General features: G+C 52.4%; 4 protein-coding genes across 4 annotated transcripts; 2 read left to right on the top strand and 2 right to left on the bottom strand.

Moving 5' to 3' along the window:
• Positions 1-542: 542 nt before the first annotated feature.
• On the bottom strand, positions 543-3,065 carry LOC121589896 (protein asunder). Its single transcript, XM_041909149.1, has one exon. It carries the CDS (start codon positions 2,962-2,964, stop codon positions 760-762), a length of 2,205 nt encoding a protein of 734 aa, XP_041765083.1. The 5' UTR covers positions 2,965-3,065; the 3' UTR covers positions 543-759.
• A 327-nt stretch (positions 3,066-3,392) lies between these two features.
• Positions 3,393-4,966, top strand: LOC121590463 (histidine--tRNA ligase, cytoplasmic-like). Its single transcript, XM_041910180.1, has one exon. The coding sequence runs from the start codon at positions 3,422-3,424 to the stop codon at positions 4,964-4,966; it is 1,545 nt and encodes a 514-aa protein (XP_041766114.1). The 5' UTR covers positions 3,393-3,421.
• Positions 4,967-5,132: 166 nt separating this feature from the next.
• Positions 5,133-15,096, bottom strand: LOC121590462 (intraflagellar transport protein 81 homolog). The gene is made up of 3 exons (XM_041910179.1): positions 14,602-15,096; positions 13,313-14,531; positions 5,133-5,576 (listed from the first exon to the last, which is right to left on the bottom strand). Exons 1-3 carry the CDS (start codon positions 14,955-14,957, stop codon positions 5,133-5,135), a joined length of 2,019 nt encoding a protein of 672 aa, XP_041766113.1. The 5' UTR covers positions 14,958-15,096.
• A 3,189-nt stretch (positions 15,097-18,285) lies between these two features.
• LOC121588530 (PBAN-type neuropeptides) lies at positions 18,286-19,363 on the top strand. The gene is made up of 3 exons (XM_041906584.1): positions 18,286-18,479; positions 18,571-18,868; positions 18,940-19,363. The coding sequence occupies exons 1-3, from the start codon at positions 18,396-18,398 to the stop codon at positions 19,119-19,121; spliced, it is 564 nt and encodes a 187-aa protein (XP_041762518.1). The 5' UTR covers positions 18,286-18,395; the 3' UTR covers positions 19,122-19,363.
• The last annotated feature ends 322 nt before the right edge of the window (positions 19,364-19,685 follow it).

The raw sequence follows: 19,685 nt of genomic DNA on the forward strand, positions 1-19,685 counted from the left end.
ATGACGAACCCATACCAGTCTTGGAACTGATACTGAATCCGTACCAATCCTGAAAACGATCACGAACCCATACCGATCATGCAAGAGATACTAAATCTGTATCGATGCTAGAACTGATACTGAACCCATACCAGTACAGAAACCGATCACGAACCCATATACCGGCCCTGGAAATGATACTGAACCCTTGTCGGTCCTGGAACTGATCACAAAACCCATATCAGTACTGGAACTGATACTGAATCCATACTGGTCCTGGAAACGTTCACGACCCGAATACCAACCCATACCGGTCATGGAACTTACAGGGTTTTCAGGGAGTTTTCATACCTATGGGACACTTTATTGACTCGTTCTCACGCGAAATGAACTTAATGTAATGGGAATTGGACTCTACAGCACCCTTGTAGGACAAATCCAATAGGAATTTCCAAAGATCCTGTCCAATATGAACTTCTCTTCCCATGGTAACGAGTCTAGGAAGTGTCCCACAACTATGAGATCCCCTGGAAATCACTGTATACTGCACTTATACTTATATGTCGGTCCTGGAACTGATCACGAACTTATACTGAAATTATTAGTAAACTCCTATGGATCCTGCTACGACTACTGGTGAGTTAAATATGGTTCAGATTATAGATTAAACTAAAAAGAGACTTTATTTCCTATTTATTGTACAATTTTGCCCACCCTTCCTTGCAATTTAATGCTACTCTCTGAGCTGACGTGTTTTGGGTCTCTCCCCTCCCTCCTGCCTTATTTGACATCCGCCGGCCTTCCCTGTGCAGCACCGCCGCCGTCCGCATCCTTCGCACCGACATGGGAGTAAAGCTTCGCCACCTGTCCGGAAGGTGTGCACAGCCGGCCGCTGAAATCGATCCGCTTCTGGCTGATGGCCCGCTCGGTCGAGGCTAGCACATCGAGCAGCGAGCGGCCACCGGAACCGAAGCCCTTCTTCCCGCTGCCCATCGTCCCCCGGGCGCCAAGCAAACCGACCGACACACCGCCACTCCCCACCGCCAGTGTCACGCTGGTGCCGGAAGAGGAGGACGTAGCTTCTGCACCAGTGCCCCCACCGGTCCCACCGCTACTACCCCCTCCAGCCGTTGCGCCACCACTCGCACCAGCCGTACCCGTCGTGCCACCCATCGAATGGGGCGGTGACATTGGCGAATCCGTTGTCGCGCGAATAACGCTCGCCCGGTGCGCATCGGCCGCCGCTGCCGCTGCCGCCGCCACTCCACCCTCCGCCGTCCCGCCGTGCGTCTTGTCGTACGGATCGGCACCGTCCGCGCTCGGGTACATCCGGCGGCATTCGCGTATGCAGCCCACGATCGCTTTGTGCGCCGGTGACGCGCCGTTACAGTTCACAATCGTTTCCAGCTCGGACCAGAGCAGCCGGTACTGTTCCTCCTTCTTGTTGCCCTTCAACCGGTGGCCCATGTTCGGCAGGGCGAGCACCTCCTGCCGCTCCTCCAGCTGCGACAGGTTGTAGATCGATTTGAGGCACAGCATTTTCTCCTCCTCGCTCAGCTCCGGCTTCTGGGTGAGCTGCAGCAACGGTTCGACAAAGTGGCGCACATTGTACAGCACGGTGCGGCCCAGCGTCAGCGGCCAGTAGCGCGAGTTGCGCGCCAGCTTGCCGCGCATCTTCTGCAGATGCTCGTCCGGTTGCCGCTCGGGCAGCGGTTTCAGCGGCACCAGCCGGTGCTGCTGCATCAGCGCGCCGAAATCCTTGATCCGATAGTCGGTGACGCGGCCCCCGCCTCCCTCCGATATCGCGGGCGGATCCTCCAGGCAGCTGCGGGCCGTGTTGAGCGAGTGGATGAAGATCTCCCCACCGTGGGCGGACAGCAGATGGCTGGTAATCTTGCCGCCCGACTTTTTCGGCATCTCCAGCAGCACCGATCGGCCGCTCAGCAGGAAGTTGATCAGGCAGGAGCTCGGCCGCGACGTCACATCGACCGGCGTGACGCGGCACTGGGCCAGACAGGGCTGCATCTCGGACGAGCCGCAGCTGCGCGGCGTGCACCACTTGAGCGTGACCGTCTCGTAGTCCGACCCGTCCTTCAGGCTGTGCGGCAGCACCAGCTCCGTGCCGAGAAAGACGGAGTGGGCGGTGCGGCCGTGAAAGATCTCCACGTCGTAGTTGGCGCTGGAGCTGGCGTTCTGCTCCTCCTTCATCGGTATGCCGGTGACGGTGGTGCTCGCCAGATCAAAGTGGGGAAGGATCAGATGCGTCAGCTTGTTCGAGATCGTGTTCGCCTTGTTCGAGTGTATCTCCGACAGGAGGATGGGCGAGATTTCGATCAGCGCCCGGTTCGACACCATCGACTCCATGTTGGCCGGGTACAGGTTGATAATCACCAGATGGCACTGGTCGATGTTGATGTACTCCTTGTGCCCGGCCGAGATGGCGTTCTGCTGCACCAGCACGGTGCGGAAGATGTCCTCCAGGCTCTTCATGCTCGCGTCATCGCGCGCCGACGTGATGCAGATCACCCGGCCCCGGTTGATCAGCTTGAAGCAGTCGCTCTTGGCGTGCACCGCCAGCTGCTCCTTCTGGAACTCGGTCGGCTCGGCCAGCGCCTCGATCGCGGCCCGAAGCCCGTGTATCACCGAGTAGTCGGACGCTTGCGTTTGACGCGGCGGCACACCCACCATCGACATCGCGTTCAGTATGTGCGTCAGGCTTTGCGTGTTCGTGTTCCACGTGTTGACGATGTGGGCGGCCGTATCGCTCACGACGAACCGGATCAGCTTGCCCACCGGAAAGAGGTCGTACGCGATCCGGCAGTACTCGACCGACGCTTCCACCGCGCACGTCCACAGGCTCTTGCTGATCGGGGGGACCGCCACCTTGCTCTTGATGAAGTCACAGTCGATCGGACTTTCGCACGATATGCCGAAGTAGGGCGTGTGGTCCAGCACGAACACCGTTTTGTGGTTGATTTCGTTCATTTCGAGGCATTAAACGCGGATCGTTGTACACTGCGGGCTGCTGTGGGGAGCGATTTCGGGGACCGGCTTTGTTTACGTTTCCGAACGCAGCTGTCAGTTTGTGTTTGCGTGCCTGTGTGCAGCCGTGGCCACACGACGAGCAAACGATTTGCAAGAGAAGCACACAGTGGGATGGTTGATATAAAAATAATATTTTATCATATTCGTCGATACGGCGTTAACAATCTAATTGAAATGAACAAAAAAAAATCACCAATGCACTTCTCTTCTAGGAACTAACATTATTTTACAAAAATTGCAGCATAAAAAAATTGAAACACTATGACCCACTGGCATTCCCACTGTGCTCGATATTTTTCGAGCTCCAAAACGGCTGCTCGAATGCTTGTATTGCGAATTGCATACAACCAGGCTGCGGGATGATTTCAAAACGACCAGTTTGACACTGCCGTACGGGATGATGCAATTCCAAGCAGCTAGAAGTAAGTTTAACTTATTTCGTGTGCATCAGAACGTCAGCGGCCTGTTTCGTTTAACCTTTTACCAAGTGAAAGCTGAAAAGCGTGTAATTAAAGTGAACAACACCTCCGAAAACATGACCGGGCGCTTCCAAAACGAACCACCGTCCACCGGCAATCGGAATCTACCGCTGAAAACACCGAAAGGTACGCGAGACTACGGACCCGGAGCGATGGCACTGCGGCAACGCTTGCTCGACCAGGTGGTACGGGTGTTCCGGAAGCACGGTGCCGTACCGCTCGACACGCCCGTCTTCGAACGGAAGGAGCTGCTGGCAGGACGGTACGGGGAAGAGGCCAAGCTAATCTACGAGCTGCAGGAGCAGGGCGGTGAACCGTTGGCCCTGCGGTACGATCTAACCGTCCCGTTCGCACGGTACGTCGCGCTGCACAATCTCTCCTCGATGAAACGGTACCAGCTCGCCAAAGTGTACCGTCGGGACAATCCGCAACCGGCACGCGGTCGCTTGCGGGAGTTCTACCAGTGTGACTTTGACATTGCCGGTACGTACGATTCGATGCTACCGGACGCGGAGTGTGTGAAGGTAGTGTGCGAGGTATTGCACCAGCTGGATATTAGGGCATTTGTAGTGAAGGTAAATCATCGGAAGTTGCTGGACGCACTGCTGGAGGTGTGTGGAGTGCCGGCGGAGATGTTCCGTACGGTTTGCTCCTCCATCGACAAACTGGACAAGTTGCCGTGGGATGCAGTGCGAGAGGAGTTGATCCTGCAGAAGGGCTTGCAGGTGGAGACGGTGGAGCAAATCGAACTGTACGTCACACTGCACGGAGGTCTCGAACTGGTTGACCGATTAGCCGACGATGAAAAGCTGAACTGCCTCGCCAGGGCGAAGGAAGCGTTGGACGAGTTGCGACTGTTGTTCCAGTACTGCGCACTGTTCCAGGTGGCGGACAGGCTCTCGTTCGATCTTAGCCTGGCCCGTGGACTCGACTACTATACGGGCGTTATATACGAAGCCGTACTGGTTGGGGCCGACGACGACAACGAAAGCACCCAAGCAGCGTTCGTTGGTTCCGTTGCCGGCGGTGGCCGGTATGACAATTTAGTGGGCACGTTTAATCCACACCGGAAACAGCTGGTCCCGTGCGTCGGAGTATCGATCGGGGTGGAACGGTTGTTCTGCATCATGGAGGCAAGGACCAGGGAGGAACCACGCACCAACGACACGCAGGTGTACGTGGCATCTGTCCACAAAGGATTGCATCTGAAGCGGCTGGAGATACTCAACCGGCTGTGGGCGGCAGACATTGGTGCGGAACACTCCTACAAGAGATCTCCCAAGCTGCTGGATCAGCTGCAGTACTGCGAACAGTACCGAATCCCGTATGCCGTCATCATTGGGGATGGTGAGCTGGCTCGTGGTGTAGTGAAGCTGCGAAACGTTGCCACCCGCCAAGAGGAAGAAGTGGAGCTGGAAATGCTCATCGAGAAGGTTTCCAGTCAGCTTTTAAACGGTCCATAAGATTTAATCATTCTTTCAGGCATTCTTCTTGTGATGAAGAAGTTCCAAAAAATCCAAACCAATCGTTTGCTCTACCGCTTACTTCCTTCCCCAGCGCCATCTCTTAGCCAGTAGCCACATTATAAAAAATATATAAATCCCACTCCCACAATACATTAACTTGCGCTCACTGCAACGTGAACGTTTCCGCACCGCCCCGGCTCACGGAGAGCGTTCCACCCGGTCCGCGCTGTTTGCTTTCATTCAGACAGCGAATCTTCACCTCGAACAGCTTGCGCAAATCCGTCCACATCTGCAGCTGCTGGGCGCGGTCCGTTTTGCTCGCCTGCAGGCTCGCCTTCTCCTCGGTCAACCGTTTGAGGGACGCCTCCTGCTCGAGTATCTGCTGGGAAAGCGTTTCCTTGAGCGAGACGCGCTCCCCGCTGCCGGCGGCCGTAGCGGCGGACAGTTCCTCGTTGGCCTTCTCGAGCAGCAGCTGGGACCGTTCGTGCTCGAGCTGCAGCTCCTGCCACTCCTGCTCGAGCTTGTGGATGGCCCGCTCCGTTTCCGTGATCTTGGACTGCATCGTGGCCGATTCGGCGTTGAGGGTAGCGATCAGTGCGTCGTATGTCTGCAAAATGGGGTTAAAAAATGGGTTAGTTCAGTAGGGCCGTGCTAAGCGCCGGAAGGTATGCAATGCGTATGTTAAAGTATGATTTTTAATCACATTGAAAAAGTTAATATTTGATAACATTCAACAATTTAACAGTTAAATAAAGCATAACAAAGTTAAATAATATTTTCATGCGCTATTTTTCCGAGCCAATTACAGCAAAGAATCTTCGACAGGTAGTGTTGGTTAATGGTGCTGGGTGATCCTGGGTCCAGGTTAATGGCTTATACATCCAACTAATCCATAAATATAAGCAAATCAAAATTAACCAGCTTGAAGTATTGAGTAAAAACACGACTTTTTCATTGAATTTGAGTACAAGAGCAAACACAGCACCATGGATGGACCTTTTTTCCCGGCAAAGATCCTACATAAGTAAGATTTATTTCCTAGACTCTTGGGTTCTCGCTACTTTACGTTTGTACATATTTTGCCTCAAGGCCATCCAAAAGCTTTCACTGCAAATTGTGCTTTCTTTTACACCGTTTTCCAGCAAAGAAAACGAAACAATTATGCACCTTCTTGTTATCCCGTTCTATTGCAAGAACCTATTGTTCGTGCCCTACAGTCAACAGTGAAACACCATGCAGCTGCATGCCAGGAATTGTGTCCCGGGATTTGACATATCCGACGACGAATGAAGAAGGGACACAATTATAAAACGATGCACAGACTGTTGCAACTTGCACAAACATGCACCGGACCTGACGGTTCGGAAGGTGTTGTTCCCCTATTCTCTCCACCGTTCTCTACCGGCTCCGATCGTGCGCAATCATTATGGATTGGCTGTGCGGTATAGAATTTGGCGTAGATCTCCAGCCGATTCCCATGTCCTTTTTTGTCCGAGGAGTAGCGTCTTTGGCGAGCCAGAAAGATTTGCACCACTGCAAATGTGTGTTGGTGGTTCCCTTTGTTCAGACAGCATCCCACACGCCACATAGATTGTTCCCTCAATGGTATTTTGGAAGGAACCAAAAAAAGGAAAGATCGCCAAAAAATAAGATTTCAAATGCATTTCTTCCAATTTCTGTATCTGAACCGGTCGATTGTTTGCGTTTGAAAGCACAACCGAACCCGAAGAGACGCAGGACACGGGAGGGAGTGCCTATCGATCCCTTTTGCAGGTAGCTGCACCAGCCGAACGGTGTTCTATTTCTTCTGCTCCTTTTTTTTATCACATCCCGCCAGAAATGCACCGGTATTTGAAGCTTTGAAGTGGAGGTTTTGCTTGCACCTACGACAGAGACACACACTGTGGGATGCAATTTACACAATCTCTCGCTCTCTCTCTCTCTCTCTCTCTCTCTCCTGCCAAATCCGTTATGAGGATCGCACAGGAGGTTTGGAATCTTACTGATCTGATAACAACGTGCAACGAGAAGTTGGAGCAATAATTGGATATACTAGCCATACCCATCAAGTGCTCTCCCAAGCTTCTCTAGGTTTGCCCTCAGCCACTGGGAGTATTGGATATGATATCCAATATTGAAGTATGAGCAACTCCAGTTCATACCCAAATTAGCCTTTAATATCCATTTTCCTATTTTACCTCCCAGATTGCTCAAAACCTGTACCTCTCTGCTAAAAGCATCGATAATTTAAGCATTTAGTACCTACAATCTAGCCAAAACCGTTCCTTCTTTATTCCCCCTTTCCTGCTGTACATGCTAAAAAGCGAACAGAGCATAAAATACAGTCCAAGAAAATAAACCAATCACCACATCTCCTGTAAATCATCTTTCTTTCGGGGCTTTTCTCTTAAAAGATGTAGCCCGGCAGCCCGGGATCGATATGTACCTGGATCGAAATAACCCGAAGCGCAAGAAAGGCGAAGGTTAGGCGAAGGCAAAGGTAGGGCAAAGCTGCCGCATCCCAATGCCAAACGGGATGTTGCATCTGGCCAGATGGGTTTTAACCAGCTACCCTTAGATTACCAATTTCTAAGGACAAGCACAGTAGCACAGAGAACAGCTACGCAGGCAAACATAATTAAAGAAAACGCTGACACAATCGGTGGGTTTTCGCATTACTTTAGATACGACGTATGTGGCACACACACACACGCGTGTTTCGTGTTTTATTTACCCCTCGCTTTGGAACATTCCCATCACTGAGTTTCGCCCACAATGTATGTACACACTCCACACTCCTTACCCTCACTAAAGCTAAACAGCGATGATGCGGCGACTGAGACGACGAACCCCCATTTTAATATCACAATCCAGACGTGCTGAAATTTATCAACGCTCCACACGACGACGCCGCTCAGTGATAAAGCAGCGGCAGCACAACGATCCCCCGCAACGTGTCGATCTTCACGCCCTTCGACAGCAGATCGGTCGCCTTCACCATGCACAGGTCCGACAGGCCGGACACCAGCAGCAGCTTCTGCGTAGTGACCGGCGCCTGGTACAGTACCGCCTGCTCCACAAACCGGCGCCCGGTGATGACGATCTCGCCCTCGTGCACGCCGAACGCTTCGATCAGCAGCACGCCATCCTTCGCGATCGCACAGTTGTCCGGCTCGCGGGTCGACAGCGTCACGTGCTGGTTCACCAGCAGCTCCGTCCCGAACGGGGTCGCCTCGAGCCGCGGGAACGGTTGCTTGTACTCGTTCAGCTGGTTCTCCACGATCGCGCCGGTCGTGTCCTCGATCTGGGCCCCGATCTCCTCCAGCGTGATCGAGCCGCGCGTACTGACGCACCGCAGGATGCCGTCCATCTGCCGGTCGAAGTGGAACCCGTTCATGCGGCACATCGGGCCCGCCTTCATGTTCGCCTCCTCGAAGTGCAGCAGATTGTGCACGTTGTAGTCGATCAGCGGCGCCCCGTACAGCGCCCCATAGTCCGCCACGAACGTGTTGAGCAGCTGGCCCGCCACGAACGTGTTGCACTCCACGAACAGCTCGCCGCTGATGAGGATGCGCATCGCCAGATGCAGGTAGAGGAAGTGCACGTAGTACTTGTGCGGCATGTGCTTCTTCAGCACGATCGGCGAGTAGTAGAGCAGAAACTGGCGCCAATCGTACGCATCCCACCGGTCGAGCTCTTCCAGCGGCTTTGGCTTTTGGCGGAACTCGCGCGGACAGTACTTGGCCATCGCCACCATCTTGCTCGATATCCGGCGGAGCGACTGCTTGTTTAGCCGATAGTCCAGCCTGCCGGTCGTCCACAGGTGCATCAGCCGCTGCATCACACCCTCGCACACGACGTACTTGTAGTCGATCATGAACTGTGACTTCAGGTCGAGGTTCAGCTCGCCCAGCACCGGCACCCCCACATGGTGCCCATTGATCAGCCCGTACACAAAGTCGTCGTCCGTGCGGAGCGTGGCCAGGCTGGTGGTGGGCGGGAAGCTCGTAATGCCCTCGCTGAACTGGAGCTGGCCCTTCTGGTTGCACTTGCTGCAGCCGTACTGCGAGTTCGGCAGGGCCGTGCACGTGATCAAGCTGTTCGCGATCGGGTCGCACAGGACCGCCCGGATGGAGAGCAGGTACGGGCGGGACTCGATCTCGAACCTGCGGTTCTCCAGCTCCTTCATCTCGTCCACCAGCGGGCGCAGGATCTCGTTCGCGATGGTGGGAGTGGGAAACGCGCCCTGGTACACGCCGATCACGAACGGTTCGTCCAGCTGGATCGACAGCTTGCCGAGGATGATCAGATAGTGGGGCGCGCTGCCGCCCTCGAGCTTGGCCTCCGATTTGACCACGTAAAAGGCGAGATCCATGAAGAGCGTCTTCATGTACCAGTGGTTGCTGTCGTCGACGAAGCGCTGCAGATAGTTGGTGATCGAGCGCTTGATGCCGAAGCTCAGGTAGCGGCCCACCGACATCGGCAGCACGTCAAAGTTGTGGTACACTGGGGGCGCTGGGGAAGGTCCCCCACTACCACAGAAGCTGCCGGACAGGGAGGACGATAGGCTGGAGTCGTTGCTGACGCTGGTGCTGTTGCCGCTGCTGCTGCTGCTGCTGCTAACGTTACTGTTCGACAGCTCCAGCCCGTTCTCCTTCATGATCGAGAGCAGATCCTTTACCATGTCCTCCGATGGGTTGTGCTTCATCGTGAACTGTTTCAGCTGGTCGCGCAGTGTCGGCTTGTTGGGGCTGTACTCGCGGCAGGAAAACTCGATGCACTTGACCATCTGTTTGGGCGCCTTCTTGCGGCGGGCAGCGTCGCGCGTGACGCGATAGTTCGAGCAGTAGTGATACTCGGCCTTGGTTTTGTTCCGCTGCAGCTCGACGATGTCGTTGCGGAAGAAGCGCGTGATCGGTTTGGTCACGTTCTCGTTCAGCACCGTGAGCAGGTTCAGCTTGGCCATCTTTTTCAGCGACCGGTTGATCCTTCGGGGCAGCTCGCCGCGCTTCATTGCTGGGGGTTTGGTGTCGGTTTCTTTTCTTTTTTGGGTTTCTACTCTCAAACTAACTTCTTTACACTAAGCACACACACATACACTGAAGTCACAGTGGAGTTACGGCTCTAAAGTCCCAGCATGAAAGGAAAGTGGGACACAACGCACTACACTGACTACCACTGGGCGCTGTGGTTCTGCACTCTGGCGCGGTGAAACATGAACTGCTCGCTGGGTACAGTGGAACGATCGATCCTTCTCACCGAAAAAGGACCTGCTGACCTGTTTGCCTGATCCATCAATGCTGCATCGTTTCCCATTTCTCTCTCTCTCTCTCTCCTTTTCCATCTCTTGTATGCTTTTAGCCAAACTGCATCCCATCCCAATCCTGCTACCTCGTGAGCAGCTCTTGGAAAATGAAAAGGACACCCGGCAAGCTATGGCCCGTGTTGTGTGAGGCACAGAAATGCACTCACACGCGCGCACAGACGCACACATCTGTTTGGTAGGAGAATTCAACCATCAGATTTGGTTTTTTCCCTTCACAATCCATCCCGACCCAAGTGGTTTTGTGGAAGGATTTTGGGAAAGTGAAATGACAAAAAACGCTCCGAAGCACCCAGATGCAGCAAAACTACCAACGTACAGTTGCGTGGAATCATCACCACACGCGCATACAAAACACACACACACACAAACTAGGATGAATGGTTGGGAAAACTTCTCAGAACAGGAAGTCGGTCCCTGAATCGGTTGCATTGTGCGCGTGCGAAGAGGCAATGCTGGAAGGTCACGTAGACTCTTCTTGTCTCGTATCAGTTTGGTGCATTTGCGCCCGGGAAGTAGTGATGGACGCACAGAAAACGTCCACAACCGTTCGGAATCGAACGGAATAATCATTTATTCTATTTATTTAGTGGGCCTCAATCATTCGGAATTCAGATTCGTTCGTGAGAGCATTCAGGAATCATCGGTATCGTTCGGCATCGGCCGTAATTGATCACAACAGTTAGGTACACCTAAACAGTGAAGATTGCTTGAATCGTATCCAGAATCGTAAGGAATTGTTCAGAATCGGCGTGAAACGTCGGATTTGTTAGAACCGTTGGATTAATTGAAAATTAGTCCTTGTAGCCCTCTGCTAAGCAGAACACTAGAAAGGAATCCGGGACTAACATAACCGGAACCAAATGTAAGAAACCAACAACCCACGATGAGCATAAATAAAACCACGACCGATCTTGGCAAGTCAGATTCGTTTGAACTATCAGGATAGGGCTATACCCTTCCAACAAATTTACTCGTCTTCTCAATTCAAGAGTACGGAGTAGTGATGTCTTTGGAGCACATCCAAGACTTCGATCCCACTCCGACTATTGCTAGTCCGATTGCAACTCCGTCAAAATCTGAACCACTAGTTCCCCCCGGATTCGGCGGAGTCGTCCGGAGTCGGCCAGAGTCGTTCGGAGTCGTTCGGAGTCGTCCGGAAACGCCCGGAGTCGACCGGAGTCGGCCGGGATCTGCCGAAGTCGGAGTCATTCGGAGTTGTCTAGAGTCGTTCGGAGTCGTTCGGATTCGCCCGGAGTCGAACGGAGTCGGCCGGGATCGGCCGAAGTCGGAGTCATTCGGAGTTGTCTAGAGTCGATCGGAGTCGACCGGAATCGGAGTTGATCGGAGTCAACAGGACCCGTCCGGTGTGCTTGTGATCAGGCATTTCATTTCGTTGTTTTTTCTTCATTCACTTTGTGCTTGCACTTCGTATACAGGCCTTTGTTTCGAAGGCTGACTACGGATAACTCCCGACGACTCCGACTTCAGCCGATTCCGGACGACTACGGACGACTCCGTCGACTCCCAACGACTCCGGATGACTCCAACTTCCAACGACTCCGGCCGACTCTGGACGACTTCGAACAACTCCGGACAACTCCGCACGACTTCGAACGACTTTGAACGACTCGGGACGACACCGGGGGATTCTGGACGATTCTGAGAGACCTACCTTCCGGAGCTGGTTCCAAAATTATCGTCATATTGGAGTCGGCTTCGAATTTTTGCCAACTGTAGCCATCACTAGTATGGAGAGTCCCTCTGCCCAAGGAGAAGCTTCTTTGCAGCAACACTTCCAGCAAGGGAAACCTCATACAGATTTCCATCTTCAACTGTACGATCAACAGACGGTTCCAACCAGTCCACTCTGCATCCTGTTTTTCGCTTCAGTTCGGTCTATGACAACAAAAGGTTGACCTTCCTCAAACAGTGTTCCAAGCCCTCCGTGACGAGCGAGTATACGACCACAGCACAGTCCTAATTCGTCGCCATATTCAGAATCGTTAGAGTTGTCCTATACTACTGTGAACATCCCCAGAACCAACAGCAGCCCCTTAGCATCGTCTGGAACTGCTTGGAACTACCCCGAAACGATTGATTCATTGGATTCGTAGAAACATCTCGGCTTTATCGGAATTATTCAAAATCGGCTGACATTATTTAGTGAAATTAGCCCCCAGATTCGGCCCGAACCGATATGCATCGCCCGATTTGTAGGAAACATTCAATTCTGAACCATCCCGAACCGTCGGATCTCTCCGGAAGCTAGTTTTTGTTTTCCACATTTGTAACTTTACGTACACTTATGTCAATTCACGAATCCCCTACAATGCACGACTTCAAATGGCTCCAGATGACGGGTTTTGTGTTCTGCCACCTCCTGGAACTGGCACAACCAAATGTTCAGATTTTCAGTCAATTTTGCCCATTTCCTCTACCGGGAAAACAACGAACGCAGCAGGTACTTTTGCGAATGGTTGCAAATGTACAAAGCCTTTGTTTCGACCAACATAATCAACATTGAACCTGGACAAAAAGTTGTCAATGACCCGAGCCTTGTCTGTGCAGCTTTAAAGAATAGCAAATCAACCGTTCAAATTGCCTTCCGCTAGTGTGCTCTTGTACGACTGCATCCTGATGGATGCATCACCATTCAAGCCAACCTGCACACACTGCACGTCCAATACCCTCCCCAACCTGCCAGCCATCATTATCATTTGCAATACAATTTGCTGCCAAAGAAGAAGATGCCAGCCACGCCGGCAAAGGTGTGTTCCGCTCGGCCTTGAGGGTCAGAATAGGTGTATTACCGAGGTAGGTATCGTAAAACAAAACACAAACAGGTGTTGAAACCATAAAACTCAACCATTTGTCACGGATCCATAAATTTCTCCGTCCGCTCACAAGCGGCAAACCAAACATTGTGGCATCGTCGTCGTCGTCGGTGACAACCGCATCAAAGTGAAACGCACTGGCCGACCACAAAAACCCCCTGTACCCCCCCCCCCCTCCCTTACCTGCTTTTTGGAGTCCATTTCGTCTTTCAGCTCGATGACGCGTTCCCGCAGCGGCCGCAGTTGCTGGGAAAGTGGCGTGACGCGCTCGCGGGCGGCCCCGACCGCCCGCTGAAGGCCGTCGACAAGCCGGGCCAGCTCGGTCATGCCACGCGCCCCACCACCGGTGGGCGATTCCGCCCGCGACGCGGAGTCCTCCTTGCCGCCCGGCAACGCCCCGTCCTCGTCGGCCGCCAGCTGGGACAGCGCACCGGACAGCGAGGGGTCCTGCGATTTCAGGTGCTCGAGCGTTTGGGTCAGATCGCTCACCTCCGCCTTGACCGCGGCCAGCTCGGCCCGCTGCTGCTTGTACACGTTGCTTTTGGCGCGCAGCGTGCTGACGAACTGCTTCAGCTCCTCGCCCCGCAGGATGACCTCGCCGACCGTGTCCTGCAGCTGGCGCTGCCGGTCCTGCAGCTGCCGTTCGACCTCGCGCAGCTCCTTGGTCGTTTGGTCGAGCTGCTCGGCCGCGGCCTCCTTGTTGCGGGCCACCATGGCCGCCTGCTGCCGAAAGGGGCCGAGCGTATCGCTCTGCGTGCTGTGGTCCGCCATCCGGCCCTCCACCATGCGCTGGATGTCGCGTGTCAGCTCGTCGATGCGCTGCTGCAGCTCCTGCAGGTCGGCCCGCGTAATGCTCGGCTCGTCGATCACTTCCTGCAGCGTCTGCACCTCGGACTGGCGCTGCTGCAGCTCCTGCGGCAGCTTCTGCTGCACCATAAACTCCAGCACCTGCGTCTCCTCGATCAGCCCGTCCATCAGGTTGCGCGGCGTGGCGCCCTGCACGGACAGCTTCGCGTTGTGCAGCTCCTTCTGCAGCCGGTCGTGCACGAGGCTGGCCCGGCTTAGGTCCTGCCGCTGCTCGTCGATCTGCTGCAGCAGCTCCTTCTGGCGCTCCTTCTCGATGCGCAGCGCGTTGGCCGCCTCGAGCAGCAGCTCCTGCTGGGGCACCTTGTCCAGCCGGCCCTGGGTGCGCTCGATCCGCTTCTTCACGTTCTCGATCTCGGTCTCGATCGCGCTAATGTCGTTCCGCAGCTCGCGCGTCTGCGTGCCCTCGTGCACCGACTGCTCGTACGCCCGGTGCGCCTCCTTGAAGCCGTTCATCGTCTCCTGGTACTGTGCCCACAGGCTGCCCAGCTCGGGCATCGCCAGTGCCTCCGGGGGCAGATCGAGTGGAATGAGAAACCTTCCAGCAGCAGAAGCAGAAACGTCACTTTAATCACCCGGACCAGAGACCTTCCACTTACAGCACTTACCTTGCCAGGTAGGCGGCCTTCTTCACGCGCTCCCGGTGCTCGAACATCCACCAGAGGATGGGATGGATGAGCCGCTTCTCGCCCCGCACCATGCCGCGCCGGAACGCGCCCGGATCGTCGATGTCCTCGGCCGGCCGGTACTGGACCTTGCGCAGCGCCTCCATCACCAGCGCGTTCGTCTCCTCCGGGTCCGCCTCGCGCACGTCCAGCTTGTCGAGCGCACCGAACGCGTGGAACACGTCCACCAGCACCTGCAGCAGCGATTCGGGCGACAGCGAATCGAACGTTATCAGATTGTAGTCCGTCTCGAGCAGCTTGTTCAGCTCGACCACTGTTAGCTTCAAATCTTCCGTCATCTCTGGAACGGCTTTTTTTTTGTAGCGACGTTCTATCGAGAGCCAAAAAACCAAAAATAACTGGCAACCACACTGATTGACCGAAAAGCACTCAGAGCAAGGAGACTGATGCCAGCCCCGAAAAACTCGGTTTGTTTGGGCTAGCGGTGCGTTTCCATGGCGACGGGGCGTGCGTACCCCGTTGTCCGTGGCGATACACAACAGAGAGGCAGCCACCCTTGTCGCGTTTGTTTTGACGGTTGAAAGGGGGGTTGAAACCATTTCGCGCCACGTGACAACACACACTGGCAAGGTGACGGTGCTGGTGGTGGTGCTGGTGGTGGCCGACACGATGGCTTGTGAGAGCGTTCGGGCAGTGAAGCAACAAACAACAGAAAAAATGCAGAGGGGGAGGGAAATTAGTCACACAGAACGGCACGGGACATCGAACAAAGAGGCAAGCCATTCGATCGGCCAGCGACGAGTGGGTTGGCGGCAAATGACTTCCTCGCTACTTGGCAAGAGTTCTACCTTGATCGATGCATCAGCAGCAGCACCACCATGGGGTTAGTGAATCGTTTTTTGCCTCGTTCGATCTCTCTAAGGCCGCCTCTCTTCTTTGTAGTGTCTTTTTTTGTTTCAATGCATGATTCCCCAAGAATCACTATTAGTAGTTAATTGAGGATTTAATACAAAAAAAAATGAAACAATCGCTCCTAACTAATGTCTCCCGCCGTTAGATTAAAACGGCGGACGCTAGCTAACCTGTTCCATGGAAGTTTTACAGGAAATCAAATACAGAGTAGCTCACTACATAGACTGTACACTCGACTGTTTTTTGCAGTTTTTGTCTTGCAATTGTCGTGGCACTTTTGTTTATTTAATCATAGGCGTACAATTATCAATCACAATTATCATGGTGCTTTTTCAACATTTTGGTCAGAATGGTACAGACAAAGTATTATTAATATTATACAAACAAAATCTTCCATATAAACAAAAAAAATTCATCGATGATCAGAAAGATAGCCCATCGAATGACATCAACATTTAAAGTCTATACGCCACTGTTTGGAATCAAATAAGGAAAACATGATCTTATTAGCTGTAAAGTAGATAGAGAATGGCCTTCGATTCTAACAGAACAGAATAGATCTTCAAAATCCAATTCATTAGCTTTCATAGCCACGGCGTTCAGCTGACCAAACAACTTCCCCGTCACGGCGTTCAATCTCCACATGGCACCACAAAATGTCCTGCCATTGGTGTATAGCTGTGAATGTGAATGGATAGTCAAGCCCATTAGTTGTCCTAGTCCGATAACGGTTGTTTTGTTACATAACAAGCGGAAAAAATACCAACCGGTTGTCATATTGGCCTCTGACTCCCATCAGTCAGGGCACATCTCCCGCCTTGTGACGTAAATCCTTCCCATAAATTTACAGTTAAAACGAACGAATCCGGATGGTCGTGTTTATGCAACAACCATAAGGTTTCGCATTACTATCGAACGAGTGACATCACTCGTTCTCCCCCAAGCTGCTTTGCTCGTTATACATTCTTGTGAAATTCTTTTCTCCCGTTGATGGTTTTGGGTGGTGAAAACTTGCCATGATCATGCAAAGCTCTCTTCGAACTGGCTTGTTTGGTATGCAAAATTCTTACAGGAACGGAATTGGCAGGACGTTGGTCACTGCATGGGCAACTCCCGAGACGCAGCTTGTCAGCAGTTCCCTTTGGAGCCTTTTTTATTGTTTGGGAAGATCATTTTACGATGTTGTTTGTTTACTTTGACCGAGTGTTTTGACCGATTGACTTCACGGCACGTGCAGAACATTTGGTCAGCCGGTTGGACGACACGATGCTTTTAATGGGACAGAGGCAGACAAGATGCAGGAAAGGCATTACACACGCTGAAGTTGATATATGGCAAAAGAATAGCATAACGTAACATTAAACATTTAATATTATTGTCTTTCTTAGCGCGCCAATGGGATATGCCAATCCAACGATGCCAATAGCGATGCGCACCTCCCTACTAACCCACATGCTTCAAGCAAGAAAGGTTTGCAATTTTATCTTAGGTTTCGATCTACTACTTCTACCGAAGCATTAGAATTAATTTAGATGTAACAGACCAATTTTAGTTGAATCTTAAGCTCGTCTCAACAAAGAAAAACGTGAAGCAGCTCAACCCCTAGCACTTTCCAAAGGTATTTCCGGACATTCGTTTGAACTTTTTCCCAACGAACAACTTTGAGTGAACGTTACCCAAGACTGCAAAACTCGTCGGAAATTCTTTTTAACCGAACAACTCTTGCTGTTTTCCCTATTTCTAACTAAACTTGGAATGAACACGTCCTTAAAATGTTTTATTTTAACGCACATCCTTGACAGCGACACGTGTGCCATATCCGGCATCCTTCCACGCGGCAATTCTGCGCCGTTAGTGTGTGTGTGTGTGTGTGTGCTGGTCCCCCGCTGCGAGGATCGCTTACGAATCGGGATGCGTGATTTGCATACCTCCCACTCAACCTCCTCCAACACCACGCAACACACTGTCCTAGACTGTACAGTGGTAATCCTTTTGTTTTCAAGCCACACATCTGGCAAAGGTAAAGAAATTTAAAAAAAAAACAATTCCCGTGCAGAGATTCCAAATAACTAAGGGCAACACACACCACCGTCGGCGACTGATCTCTGTTGTGTTAAATTAATATTAATGCATCCGTCATTCCGACGGCTGACGGACTGGGCGAGTGTAAAAGATACTTACCCGCAAGCTATCGGTGCACGGTGGGTACGGAAGCCTTTTTTTAAATCGCTTGGCACTAATATGAGTGGCTTTTTTCAATGAGCGCCAGGTGTGCTTGTGTCGCTAGCAGCTAAATGGACTTTTCAATTAATCGCCGAACGCAACGGTTGGTCAGTTACCGTTGCTCGGGCGGGGAGCTAAGTATTGTTCTAGAAATGTTAATCTCAGAATTCGGAATTCAGCACGTGGTTCAGAGTGGTTGTCTTCGGCCTGTTGTGCCGTCCATCGCACATGATACACATGTTTTACGACAAGCGCTTAAGCGCTTATGAATAAAATATTAAGCACTGTTGCTTTAAACTATCCATTGCAGACACATACCGATTTGCTGTACCGGTTTGAAACCTTAAAGGCAAAGAAGTTGGGTACAAAACCCGTGCAACTTTTCGGCCCTCCCACATGCTGACATAGGAAAAGGATTAGCTATCCCACCTACATGACGTCGATCGCTTTCATTCATCTTCAAGGGACATCCTGCACGGAAGAAAATCGATAGCACACGATACTATTTTGTCCACTATATAAGAGCGTATGGTCCTTCCGAAAAGGGCAACAGTTGTGTGCTAAAGGTAGTGCAGTGAACAGTGAACAACTCGTAGGGAAACTCGCACCGGACTGTACTACATTTCAACTAGTGCGCAAACATGTCTAGGTTCTACTTCTTCTTCAACCTCATCTGTCTCTACCTGGCCATCAAAAGTGCACTGAGTGCCGAGTTGGACACAAATGTAATTCACCAGCGCGTTCCTAGTGAAACCGAGACCGATTGAACGGCGCCAGTAGTCAGTCACGTTTGGAAACTCCTTTCCACCTTTCCAGGACCAAAAGTACGCCGACCTGCGAACGACGGGCCGTGGTGAGTCGCCGGACAGTGCCGGGCCCGACTCGGATACCCTCCGACGGGACGACGGTGCCGAGGGACTGAACAAAAGGGCCGCTGCCATGTGGTTTGGACCACGGCTCGGCAAGCGCACCATTGCAGCGGACCTGCACGACGATCTGGTCGAGGAGTTTGATGCCGAACCGCTGGGATATACGGGCGAGCCGCCCCAGAAGCTGGCCACCGAGCTGGTCCAGGGTGCTCCCTACATGGTGCTGCTGGTCACAGCAAAGCCCCGTAAGTGTGGCAAAGCATTTCACGGACCAATCCAGAACCTAAATGTGTGTGTGTTTGTGCGTGTTTTCCAGGAAAGCCACAGCCCATTTTCTACCACACCACGTCGCCTCGGCTAGGCCGGCGCGATTCGGTCGGTGAGAACCATCAGCGGCCACCGTTTGCACCGCGGCTGGGACGGAATCTGCCCTTCTCGCCCCGGCTCGGACGATCGTACAACGGTGGCTATCCGGTGCCGTTTCAGTTTGCGTACTAAGTAGCCGCCCGGTAGGACTAAACGACTGGATCAAAGGACGAACCAGCATGCGGAGTTTATCGGCATTAATTGATTGACTGCAATTGAACTGGCTGGAATACGATAAACTCTGCCGGCTGGCGAAACCGAACAGGAACACTTGCAAACTAAACACAACTTCCCCTCCCTTCCACGTAGCTGTAAATGCGCACTGTAATTGTATAATAAAGTACTAGGAATCGCCCAAATTATCAACATATGTAGTTTCCTTCGATGAGAGTTTCAGGATAATGGTTGAAAGCGTATCATACCGCGATCTTGGCTCAGTGAATGCCATCGAATACGAATTTTTGCTTGTTTTATGGTAAATCTTTAAACCTTTCTTTCATCCTTTCTTTGAACTGCGTATCAAATCTAGTCCTGGCCACTTCTCTTTGTTGGTCAGTAGAAAGTAGAAAGCTGGGCCGAAATTTTGATACAAATATTTGCTGCAACATATGGGCGAAAAATGGTAAGTTGGATCTGATCATGCACAGAGATGTTGGGATAAGTTGCGTCTGAGCATAAACTTACCATGAAGACATA

Source organism: Anopheles merus, chromosome 2R (genome assembly GCF_017562075.2).
Source record: "Anopheles merus strain MAF chromosome 2R, AmerM5.1, whole genome shotgun sequence".
NCBI classification, from domain to species: Eukaryota; Metazoa; Arthropoda; class Insecta; order Diptera; family Culicidae; genus Anopheles; species Anopheles merus.